Genomic DNA, 12,228 nt, shown 5'->3' on the forward strand with positions numbered 1-12,228 from the left:
GAAAATAGTGGGAAAAGAAGGTTTCATATGGACCTTCTACAATTTACTCAACGAATGATTTGCATGGAAACAAAAGTGTATCAGAATGAATGAGTGTTGCATGACAAATAACTCACACAACAGCACAATCTAGTGGAAACAGTTAGTCATGTTCAGCTTTAAAAATCACCCTATTTTCCGAGGGTAATTATCTTAAAATGTTGGCCCAATATAAGTCAGTTTTGCAATGTTCTTGTACAGTACACCACTCTGGCATTGTTTGGCTCCGAGACATAAACAGTTGGCACCAAAAACCCTTATATATGAAGTGTGTTCCTTAAATTATTTTTGAGGAATCTTCAGAATCAGTATGATATACCATTGAGTTGGTTGAGGGGTTTCACATACAAGGAATTTGCTTTGGTGTTGGCTAGTGCTGTAAAAATCAATTATTGTATCTCGCACATAATCCACAAAACCACCACAACAACAATTGTATTTATCTTAGCATAGGTGAAATGCACAGAGAGATAATAAAGAATAGAATAAACAATGATGAATAAACCATTTATTCCTCTCCATTTCCTGCGGGATAATTTGACAGGTACACACTGCGCGGTCTTGTTGTGCGTATGCGGAACCTTTGACTGGGGAAGACTTTAACCTGGGGACACTCGTGTAACGATGGCCGACGTACCAGATAATGCACCGCAGCGTGAGTTTTAAACTTAAATGATGTATTACTTTTACACGTTTGTGTGGATCAGCTTGATGTAACATAGCCGTTACTATAAGGTCGAGATGGATTTAAAGAACGTCTCGCTTTTAGTTCTTAAAACGTCTCTGTTGACAGCAAAGTCGAGCAGTTGCAGTATTTCCGATAGTGTTTCAGAGTAGTATTAATGTCAAATGTTATTAAAATGTATTTCCATTGGTACTGCCATCTCCTTTAAGATACAATTAAACACGCCTCTCTTAAATAACGAAGTTTAATGACGCACTTACTCAGGTGTTGCAAACGTGACAACCATTACACTGGCGTCAGCGGATTAATGCCTCTGCAGAATTTGATCAATATTGCCTGAACAAAATATACACAGTGCTACTTAAACAATACTGAATGTATTTTCTTAGCTATCAACACTACCTTCAATGTTGCTGAGTCATCGTGACACAGTTCACAACCTCAACAATCACTGATAACATAACCTATTAAACCTTGTTCTGCATCTGGATACTCCATACACCCTTTTTATTCTCCATTTCATCTTTTTGGATTGTTGTTAAAAATGACCTTCATGACTTTTGAAGCTGTAGTAACTATATAATAACTCATTGTGCAAGATGTTATACACATTTCCCACAGAATTACCTTTATAGTTGATGGATTCTTTTGTAACTCTGGCTTCTTTACTTGACTTGTTGCTTTTATCCAAGTTTGAAATGACAGTTTCATAAGAAGGCAGGGGGTTAAAGAGGTTCAAATGATAAATTGAACTATAGATTGGAATTTATCTGCAGCCTCCAGCACCAAAACATAAATTGGGTTCTGATCATTTTAGGGTGATTTAATAAAGAATACATGCTGATAACAGGTCTGTGTTTTATCCTTCAGACTGCCCGGGTACAGAAAGTGAGCAGGCAGGAAAGACGTCGTCATGTGAGGGCTGTCCCAACCAGAAAGTGTGTGCTTCTGGAGCCACCAAGGCCCCCGACCCCGGTATGACAGCATCTTCATATTATATTCTGAGTTTGAATGATTTACATTGAAACAACCAATATTTCTGTGTATTGAGAGTCTTCTGCATCCTTTATTTCCAGCCATAGCAGAGATTGGAGCGAAGATGTCGACAGTCAAACACATTATTCTCGTGCTGTCTGGAAAAGGAGGAGTGGGGAAGAGTACATTCAGCGCTCACCTGGCTCACGCCCTGGCAAGTGACAACACAAAAGAGGTAAATATTTGTATTGTTGCTTTGTTTACTGTGGAAACCACAGAGCCAACACCTGATAGTAAACAAAACCTTGAATCTACCGAACGTTGGACTATCAATGAAGTTATCTTCTTTTTGAGGGTAGTTGTGTCATGGTTACCCTTTTTTAATGTTCAAGATCTCTCTCTTCTCAAGTCCACTAAATGCCACTAGAGGTCACTGCAGACTTGGGGCAACTGAGGTGAAAGGTCGTTAGGTTCAAAATAGAGCAGACTTTTACACTTCAAGTCATTTGACACAATTCTTCTGACAAAATAACGGTGTTTCATGTATATTATTTAATTAGTTGCAATCTAATACATTATTGCAGAAGTGGGTCCAGTACATGCAAGTAGGACAATATAGGCACGTGACTTTCATGACAGAAAAAAGTATTCAAGGTCTAGTAAGAACTATTCCCTCTGCGCATTTCTTGGGAAATAATTTATTTGACAGATTATTGTTGCTGAAGTAGATTGTAGGGAGACAGATATAGTATTGTACATAAATAAACATCTTTATTTAGCTTGTAGTAAAAAATGTGTAATTTGGAAATTGAAAGGTAAATGCAATTTCCATTGCTATCATTTCCAGATTTCACGTACAGTTAAATTTGTCTGCATTGCTCTGAATCACATGGGTGAGATGGACATTTTTGAGGTAACATGTACAGCATGTACTTAGTTAGGCATGGTCTGGTTCATATTTGACACCTCCATCAGATCCGATATAGTATGCAGCTGTATTTTTAACCCATACAAGCTGTAGTTCAGTTTCGATCATACCTGCTCTAGTCAGCGACGGTTACATTTCATTCTGTTCAGTATTTGTTTCTCAATGGCTCAACTGCAATGTGTTGAATTCATATGGAGACAGCTAACTGTAAACCATGCTGGAAAACGGATTGTAGACGACTTTTTCTCAATAGAATATTCCTGTGATACTTCTGTCTGTATTCAAAGTTGAATTCCTCTGCTATTCTAGTATTTATCTCAAGAGGTCAGCTTCTTCACCATCAATGCTTTTTGTGGACATTTCACACAGGATTACAAAACTCTGGCAAACTCTGTTTACAGGTCGCCCTGCTGGATGTAGATATCTGCGGTCCATCCATTCCTAGGATCATGGGCTTAGAGGGAGAACAGGTGAGATGAGGGTAGACATCTTTACACAAACACACACATACAGGACGAACGATGAAATAACCTGTAATTTCTGGTAAGGTATATAATCTGTTCTTTTTTGCACAGGTTCATCAGAGTGGCTCAGGCTGGTCTCCTGTTGTGAGTCTATTCTTAAATCTTTCACACATTTTGCATATTTCATAAATGCATGTGCTTCTTTTCCTGGGGTCCACACATACAGTCAAAGACACATGTACTCACTATATCCACATAAACACAACAAACATAAATAGAAAACTCATTTAATTAACAATCATGTACAGAAGTGAGACAAAAAATATAATTTTCCCAACCAACATTTAAGCTAAAAACAATAAACAATCAAACAAGCCCTTAAGAATTAATAACAGTCTTCTACTACAGATCAAATAATGAAATGACGCTAAATTGTGTATTAAAAAACAGGGGGTAAAATAAGTTTTGAACACGTCACCATTTTTCTCAGTAAATATATTTCTAAAGGTGCTGTTGACATGAACGTTTCATCATACAGTGGGGCAAAAAAGTATTTAGTCAGCCACCCATTGTGCAAGTTCTCCCATTTAAAAGAGATGAGAGAGGCCTGTAATTTTCATCATAGGTACACTTCAACTATGAGAGACAGAATGGGGGAAACAATCCAGGAAATCACATTGTAGGATTTGTAATGAATTAATTTGTAAATTCTTCGGTAAAATAAGTATTTGGTCACCTACAAACAAGCAAGATTTCTGGCTCTCACAGACCTGTAACTTCTTCTTTAAGAGGCTCCTCTGTCCTCCACTCGTTACCTGTATTAATGGCACCTGTCCACAACCTCAAACAGTCATACTCCAAACTCCACTATGGCCAAGACCAAAGAGCTGTCAAAGGAGACCAGAGACAAAATTGTAGACCTGCACCAGGCTGGGAAAACTGAATCTGCAATAGGTAAGCAGCTTGGTGTGAAGAAATCAACTGTGGGAGCAATTATTAGAAAATGGAAGACATACAAGACCACTGCTAATCTCCCTCCATCTGGGGCTCCACGCAAGATCTCACCCCGTGGGGTCAAAATGATCACAAGAACGGTGAGCAAAAATCCCAGAACCACACGGGGGGACCTAGTGAATGACCTGCAGAGAGCTGGGACCAAAGTAACAGAGGCTACCATCAGTAACACACTACGCCGCCAGGGACTTAAATCCTGCAGTTCCAGACGTGTCCCCCTGCTTAAGCCAGTACATGTCCAGGCCCGTCTGAAGTTTGCTAGAGGGCATTTGGATGATCCAGAAGAGGATTGGGAGAATGTCATATGGTCAGATGAAACCAAAATAGAACTTTTTGGTAAAAACTCAAGTCGTCGTGTTTGGAACAGAAAGAATGCAGAGTTGCATCCAAAGAACACCATACCTACTGTGAAGCATGGGGGTGGAAACATCATGCTTTGGGGCTGTTTTTCTGCAAAGGGACCAGGACGACTGATCCGTGGAAAGGAAAGAATGAATGGGGCCATGTATCGTGAGGTTTTGAGTGAAAACCTCCTTCCATCAGCAAGGGCACTGAAGATGAAGCGTGGCTGGGTCTTTCAGCATGACAATGATCCCAAACACACCGCCAGGGCAACGAAGGAGTACAGCAGGATTTCTAAACGTTCTGAATGTTCCAGCACTGTTGGGGCCATAATCCTGAAGTGGAAAGAAAATCATTTCACCATAAACCAGCCACGACCAGGTGCTCCTCGCAAGATTTCTGACTGAAGAGTGAAAAGAATTATCAGAAGAGTTGTCCAAGAGTCAAGGACCACTTGTGGAGACCTTCAGAAAGACCTGGAATTAGCAGGTACAATTGTTTCTAGGAAAACAATAAGTAATGCACTCAACCGCCACGGCCTGTATGCACCCTCACCAAGCAAGACTCCATTGCTGAAGAGAAAGCATGTTGAAGCTCGGTTAAAGTTTGCTGCACAACATTTAGACAAGCCTGTGAAATTCTGGGAGAATGTAGTCTGGTCAGACGAGTCCAAAATTGAACTCTTTGGATGCCATAATACACACCATGTATGGAGGTCAAATGGCACTGCACAGCACCCCAGAAACACCATACCAACAGTGAAGTTTGGAGGTGGGAACATCAGGGTGTGGGGCTGTTTTTCAGCAAACGCCACTGGCAAACTTCATATAATTGAAGGAAGGATGAATGGAAACAGACATTCTTGATAAAAATCTGGTGCCGTCTACCAGGATGATGAAGATAAAACGAGGGTGGACATTTCAACAAGACAATGATGCGAAACACACAGCCAAGGAAACTCTCAATTGGTTTCAGAGAAAGAGAATAAAGCTGCTAGAATGGCCCAGCCAATCAGCTGACTTGAATCCAATAGAAAATGAAGCTGTCTTTACCAACAGGGGCTTTTGTATGAAGTATTAAATACATTTCAGCTGGTGTCTTGAATACTTCTTCCCTGTGTCATTCCACCGACATCTGATGAAAATGTCATGTCAACAGCACCTTTAGAAATATAGTTACTGAGAAAAATGGTGACGTGTTCAATACTTGTTTTACCTGCTGTATCTATGTTGGAAGGGTATTACAAATTAAATAATCTCTTCCAAGGGACATTTGTACTTTCACCCTTGTTTACATTTTGTTTTTACATCATAATTAATTGTTGTGTTATTTGTATGTTGCAGTACGTGGATGACAACCTGGCTGTCATGTCTATTGGCTTCCTGCTCAATAGCCCCGATGATGCTGTGATCTGGAGAGGACCCAAGAAGAACGGTATTTCTGTTAGTGTGTCTCAAAAGTGTCTGAATATTTTCTAAATGTCACACCAGTATAACCTGTCTTATGTTCGTCTACTATCAGGGATGATCAAGCAGTTCTTGAGGGATGTTGACTGGGGGGAGCTGGATTACCTCATCGTGGACACGCCCCCCGGCACCTCTGACGAGCACCTGTCCATCGTCCAGTACCTGAGCTCCACCCACATCGATGGAGCTGTGATTATCACCACACCGCAGGTACATCACATGCTATCAACCATGGTAACCAGAGTGGTGAAAACAGCCTTTTGGCATGTCTATGGTTACCTGTTCCGCTATTCTGTGCCGCTTTTATACAGCCATTATCTGATTGCTGCGCTTCAAAGGTCAACGGCAATCGATGATCTGAGAATTAAAACGTCAGCACAGAGTCGTGCCTCGCTGGTCATGTCAAGGCAGCTTAAAGGGAAATTCCAACCTCAAATGTCGTCTGCTTTCAATACACCTGATTTGACTACTTCAGTTGGTTAGTTCCTACATTTCCTAGAATAAACAACAAGCTTGAATTGTTCATTCAGCCGGCGATTTTCACATAACTAGAGAGTTATAGTATGATTGATAGTGACACTTAGTGCTATTAAAAGACAGAAAGTAAGATAATAATACCCTTTACTCAAAACGCAACATTGCTGCAACCGCCTTGCATGATTCATCTGAGTGCTATTCTCCAGGGAGAGACTTAATAGTTTAGCCTTTTTGTCATACAACTATATTTCTAGCAATATAACAATGATGCTTTTCTAGACAATGTGCATTTTTCTTAAATGTCCTTAAAGACAGAACTTTTATCTAGAATTTGCAAACATTTAGCAATCACAAAGCAAGAAACCCGAAATAGAAGAACAGAGCATAATGGACCTGAGCAGTCCATTATGCAATCCACATGTAGAGTAAGTGTTTCATGTAAAGGGTGTGATTTCATCGGCACTGGAAAACCCCTCCGTTAGTGCCGTGTCTGGTCCACCTACAAGAAAAACCAACCTCTGAATATAGCAAGTTACCACCTGTTGTGGGTTTTTGAAAATAAATCTGGGAAATGTAAGTGAGCCTAAAATAGTAGCGTCTTTACCTATCCTTGTCTAAAAGATAGGTAACTTAAGGTTTTACAGTCGGCATGTTCTTTCACCTGGTTACACAAAACTTCTGGCTTGGCCAAGGACACACACCTTAAGCATTAGATGGGGGTGTATACTAACCAGGCAAGTATTATGCCAGAGCAATCATTAACATTCCAATCTTAAGTACACACATAAAAGTAGGACTCGTACATATATTGTATTTAGATAATAAGCTGTTCTAAGCCCCAGACATGAACTTTTTATTTGTGCTTTAAGTGGAAATGCACAGGGGACCTTTATTGCACGCATTGGCAGAGGTTTTCAGTTTGTAAACAGTGGGTTGAAAAAATACTACTGTTTCAAGTCGAAGCTAACAGTTGGCTATTATTAATTATTTACTTTCTTGTAAGTATGCTAAAAACAAATAGCATACTTACAAGTATATGTCATATTTCTGTGTTTAGGAGGCCCTATTATGCAAGGCTAAAATGGCTAAAATCCCAAAGCACCACACTATTCCACAGCCTAACCTGTCCCCCGCCTCCATTGGACTCCTTTGTCTGTGTTTAGGCTTAGGGTTGGGACATATTCGGCACATCTGAGCAGTAGACCAATCCCAACACAGCCGACCAGCTCAAAGTCTATACTGTAAATAGAATGAGTTTCGAATCAAATGCGCTGGCTGTATGTTGTAGCAGGTCTTGTTGTCTTACCCCTGTAGTAAATGTCTCATGATAAATAAGTTTTGTGGTTAAAAAAAGTTGTCAACAACAACTCAAACCATACTTGGTGAAAAATACCATCACTTCCTGCTAAACCAGGCCCGGTCGCATGAGGTCAGACTGCAGGAATCATTTCCTCATTCCTTACTTAACCAAGCACGGCCAAACACAACGTGGGAATTGCCCAAACACACAACCCGCTTGTTATTATCAGATGCCAGGGTAGTGGTATCAACGTACATTGATTTTTGGCACATTAAAGTAGAGCGCTACCCCTTTTTATCTACTGTAGGTGCAGCTCACTGCTTTTTTCTCAAACACAATAGCAATTGTTAGGGAAGGGGAAAACCTTTTAGCTTTCACCGATGACTTTTTCTCCGACTTCTCTCTTTCTGCTTCTCTCTGTAGGAGGTATCGTTGCAGGATGTGCGGAAGGAAATCCGGTTCTGTCAGAAGGTCAAGCTGCCGATCATCGGAGTGGTGGAGAACATGAGTGGCTTCGTCTGCCCTTCATGCAAGGTCACTGACAGATGCAAAAACGCAGCGACGCAGACAGTTTGTCAGACCAAATCTATCGAGGCGCAGAATCATATCAAAAAGCAGACAGTTTTCCAGAAAGCTCACAGCAAAGAGGAACAGTGGGGGAAACCATCTTGACCACATTGTCATCTCATCTGCTACAGCCAAACCAGTTTGGAGTTTTAAAAATGCTTTATAATGTGCTTTAATGGAAGTGCTATCAAGGTGTTTAAATGCTTTCCTTGCTGTCTGAATTATGTCAAAACACAAGCCAGCATTTTAATGCGGTTCTCAGTTGACCCGACGACTGTTAAAGAGTCACAGAATGAGCCCACAGTGTCTCACATACAGTCAGCGCACCAAATCAACCAAGATATGCGTGTGTTTCTTTGATCCTTAATGTCTGCGGCGTTTTTTTCTTCTCAGTATTTTTATCCCCTAAGATAGTATTTGTGGTGAGACGCCTCTAGACCACCCTCTTTCCTACAGACAGTTGTTCAATTAGATTTCAGTGATTGGGCTGACAAGACTGGACTAATTAACCATAGGGAAATCATCATGGTTCCCCAATTTGACTTTGAGTTGCATTATGGGAAATGCAGTGTTTGTGGTTCTTGACTCATGCTGTTGACCAAAAATCCCGGTGTCTCGCCCCCACCCCCCCTCGTGCTTTGATGTTGTCAGCTCTTTATGACATCTGTGTGTGTGTGTGTGTGTGTGTGCATAAGTGCACATTTTTGACACCAGATTCTGATTGCGTGTATTCTTTTTCGTCAAAGTTTAATCATTTTATTTGTTTGACTTTTACTCAACAAAATACATTTGTTGTAGTTTTCGTCAGTGAATTTTAATTTCTATTTCGTCATGCATTGTAGGGAAACGGCTGTCCCAGTTTATTTTGTGTGCAGTTAATATGGTTACGGGTTTCATTGCAGTCTCTTAGGAGGAGGATAGTGGAAAAAGCAGGGTTTAATCATAAGTTCATAATATCATAACCTTCCTTTTAAATGTTACTTTCATTAAGATCTAGTCTTTTTATCTGTGTGAACAAACCATCAGGGAACGTTTTGTTAATGGTAAAATTGCAAAAAGATGAAAGAAATGCCTTTCAAAGTGACAAACCGCTTCACAAACTAAAAAGAGGGTTAAACACTATATAGTGTCCTATGTTCCCTATCAGGTGGCGATCTTAACAGCAATGTTGGTGTGCTTTCCCAACTAAAGCAAATGTAGAAATTATTTATCTCATTATTGATGTAGCAAAACGCGAATGGGTTTTGATTGACATCTTGCCCCTTCACTACCACTTTCCTATCCCTGAGCTCGGCATGTTCAATTACCATATATTTGATGTCATTTAGGGTCGAAAGAAGATGCATATGCATTCCTAACTTGGGTTTTCTTTGTCCACTCTCTTGTAGAACACGTCGCAGATTTTCCCTCCCACCAGCGGGGGTGCAGAGAAAATGTGTGCGGATCTGGATCTACCGCTGTTGGGGAAAGTCCCTCTAGACCCGAGGATAGCACGAAGCTGCGACGAGGGAAAGTCTTTCCTCAACGAAGTACCAGACTCTCCCGCTGCTAAAGTCTACCTGAATATCGTGCAGAGTGAGTGTGTCCATTTAAACAACACAGAAATATGACGTCAATTTTGGCCTTACATTAGAGATTTTTCTAAAGAAAGGAAGTCGTACGCAGCTTCCAGCGAAGTCCTTTGTTATTCTTGATGACTGGATGGATTACTTCATGTCACAATTCCTGATTTAATGTCATGAAAGAAGAAGTGGTACCTCATAAAATGGGAAGCAGCCGATTAAAAGCGGAAGGAGGAGGAATGGAAATTTAAAAACTACTAACAGCATGAAATCAAAGAGCAGGAGTCAAGTGTTTGTTCGTGTTACGGAAGAATCGCATTGATTTCGATTGGCAGTTAATAAAAAGTAAATAGACACAGAACTTAATTACAAGAGGTTTTTCTTTGTATCCTTGGGAATTCTCCTTCAAGTTCATCAAAACCACCCTCCTCTCCTCTTTCCTCCAGGTATTCAGGACTACTGCTCCAACCGTGTGACAGAGGAGCAGAGCACGACCTGAAGCCACTCTGATGGAGGCGGCCATATTGGACCACATCACAGAGACAGTGCCATGATGAGACTGTGGTAGAAATGATTAAAAACACACAAGAACAAACTAGTGCATAATACACCAAAGCTGAAATGATTAAAGGCCACTTCTGTGAGATGCTCCAACCTTACAGTGCAGATGGTTTATTCTGCAGGCGCTGGCCAATTCCATTATGAGGATTAATTGTTGTATAATAATGAGTAGTTCTCATTGTAATACATTTTATATAAAGAAGTGTTATTATAATGGGTGCTGATGTCTAAATAAGCACTTGGGTTCAAATGTTAAACATTAAAAAGACCAAAATCCACAATGGGTTATTCTGTCAGTCAATACCGTCAGTATAACACAGCATCATGTGACACAGAGCGATAAGCCCATTGATTCAAACTGAAGATGCACAGGTGTATGTATAACAAATGGACACTGAAGTTTTTTGTAAAGCTTTCTGAAACGGGAGTACATATCGGCATTTAATAGGGACCATTTAAGGATCAAAACACCTTTGTTTGAGATGGTGTTTGTACTCAGACAAAGCGAGTTCTCTTTCAGCGCAGCAGAGAGGAAGCTATATGATGCTTTGTGTACACAGGCAATCCTTTATCAATCAATGTATTGTTATTTAACGTCCTTACCAAGAAGTTGCCGACAAAAACAACATTTCAAATGATCACCAGACTTTGAATTGCCTTTTAAAAGTAGCATTCATCCTATGGTACTGAATATACAGTGAGTTTACAGTGTGCTCTAGTAAAAGAGGTGCTATTTGGCGAAGTGAAAACGTTGGTCATGTAGTAAATCAAGCTGTAGCATAAACATTTAACCAATTCCTTAAAGGATATTTTGTGCATCTACCGGCCCTCACTGTTATCGAGAACAAAGTCTTCTAAATACAAAGCACAGTGTCATCAGCATAGTGTGTGATTTCATTGTTCCATGCATAGCTAGTGAATAAAAAGTGTGGATGTATGAATCCCGGAGATCTACATGGATTGTTTAAGATATGTGTATATGAGGATTGAAACGTAACTCTCTCACCAACGAGTCCGAGCCACAGACCAAATCGTGCATGATCTGTACAATTTGTACATTCATATATAAAAGTTGCAGGCAAAATGTACAGTTTGAAATGATTCATTTTCGTTAATGACCAGTAAATGGGGGATTAGTCAGTCCTGAATTACAGTAAAAAATCAAATGTATTTTAGATAATAAATAGTTTTGCAACTGTCTAGGACACGCATTGTTTAAGGTAATGTATTTGCTTTAACTGATTTATAAAATAAATGATTAAACAGAAATTCACTAGTGAGGATTTTTCTATCACAGAAATCAATATTTTAAAACTCTTATGGTTTAATCACAAATCAGTTGGGTGTATAAGTTGTGTGTACTTCGTGAAACGTGGTCGTTGTTCCCTCCGCATGTGAAAAAAAAACCACATGTGAACTACATCTGCATCCTGCAAACAAAACAGCAGCTAAAACCCCAGAGAGAAAGTTCACTTTGACTTTATGATTGTGTTGTACAGTAAAAGATACAGGATGTCATTTAGAATAATCCAGATTATATACGGGTTCATGTTTTTTTGTAGTTTTATATTTAGTTTGCGTAAAGCACTTTGTATTCAATATGTAGTTTTTGTTATCATGGTACAAGTACCTCTGCAGTGCTCTTCAGAAGCCACATCTGACAAAAGATTGGTTAATGAGAAGTGTCTGCAATACCAAACTAGACCAAAGTACTTAAGCGACCAATCATTGCTCAACTTGTACTTTAAACTTGTGTTGTTGTCGCATGAAACTGCAGTTCACTGTTTAAAGATCCAAGTTCCTATGAACAGAAGCTATCACGTAATGCTGCTTGATTAGCGCTATTAG

General features: G+C 39.9%; 1 protein-coding gene across 1 annotated transcript; it reads left to right on the forward strand.

Moving 5' to 3' along the window:
- Positions 1-573: 573 nt before the first annotated feature.
- On the forward strand, positions 574-11,649 carry nubp1 (nucleotide binding protein 1 (MinD homolog, E. coli)). Its single transcript, XM_063904637.1, has 10 exons — positions 574-694; positions 1,595-1,699; positions 1,801-1,934; positions 3,029-3,097; positions 3,203-3,235; positions 5,791-5,881; positions 5,969-6,123; positions 8,114-8,224; positions 9,646-9,832; positions 10,266-11,649. The coding sequence occupies exons 1-10, from the start codon at positions 664-666 to the stop codon at positions 10,316-10,318; spliced, it is 969 nt and encodes a 322-aa protein (XP_063760707.1). The 5' UTR covers positions 574-663; the 3' UTR covers positions 10,319-11,649.
- Positions 11,650-12,228: the final 579 nt, after the last annotated feature.

Source organism: Eleginops maclovinus, chromosome 16 (assembly GCF_036324505.1).
Source record: "Eleginops maclovinus isolate JMC-PN-2008 ecotype Puerto Natales chromosome 16, JC_Emac_rtc_rv5, whole genome shotgun sequence".
Classification (NCBI taxonomy): Eukaryota; Metazoa; Chordata; class Actinopteri; order Perciformes; family Eleginopidae; genus Eleginops; species Eleginops maclovinus.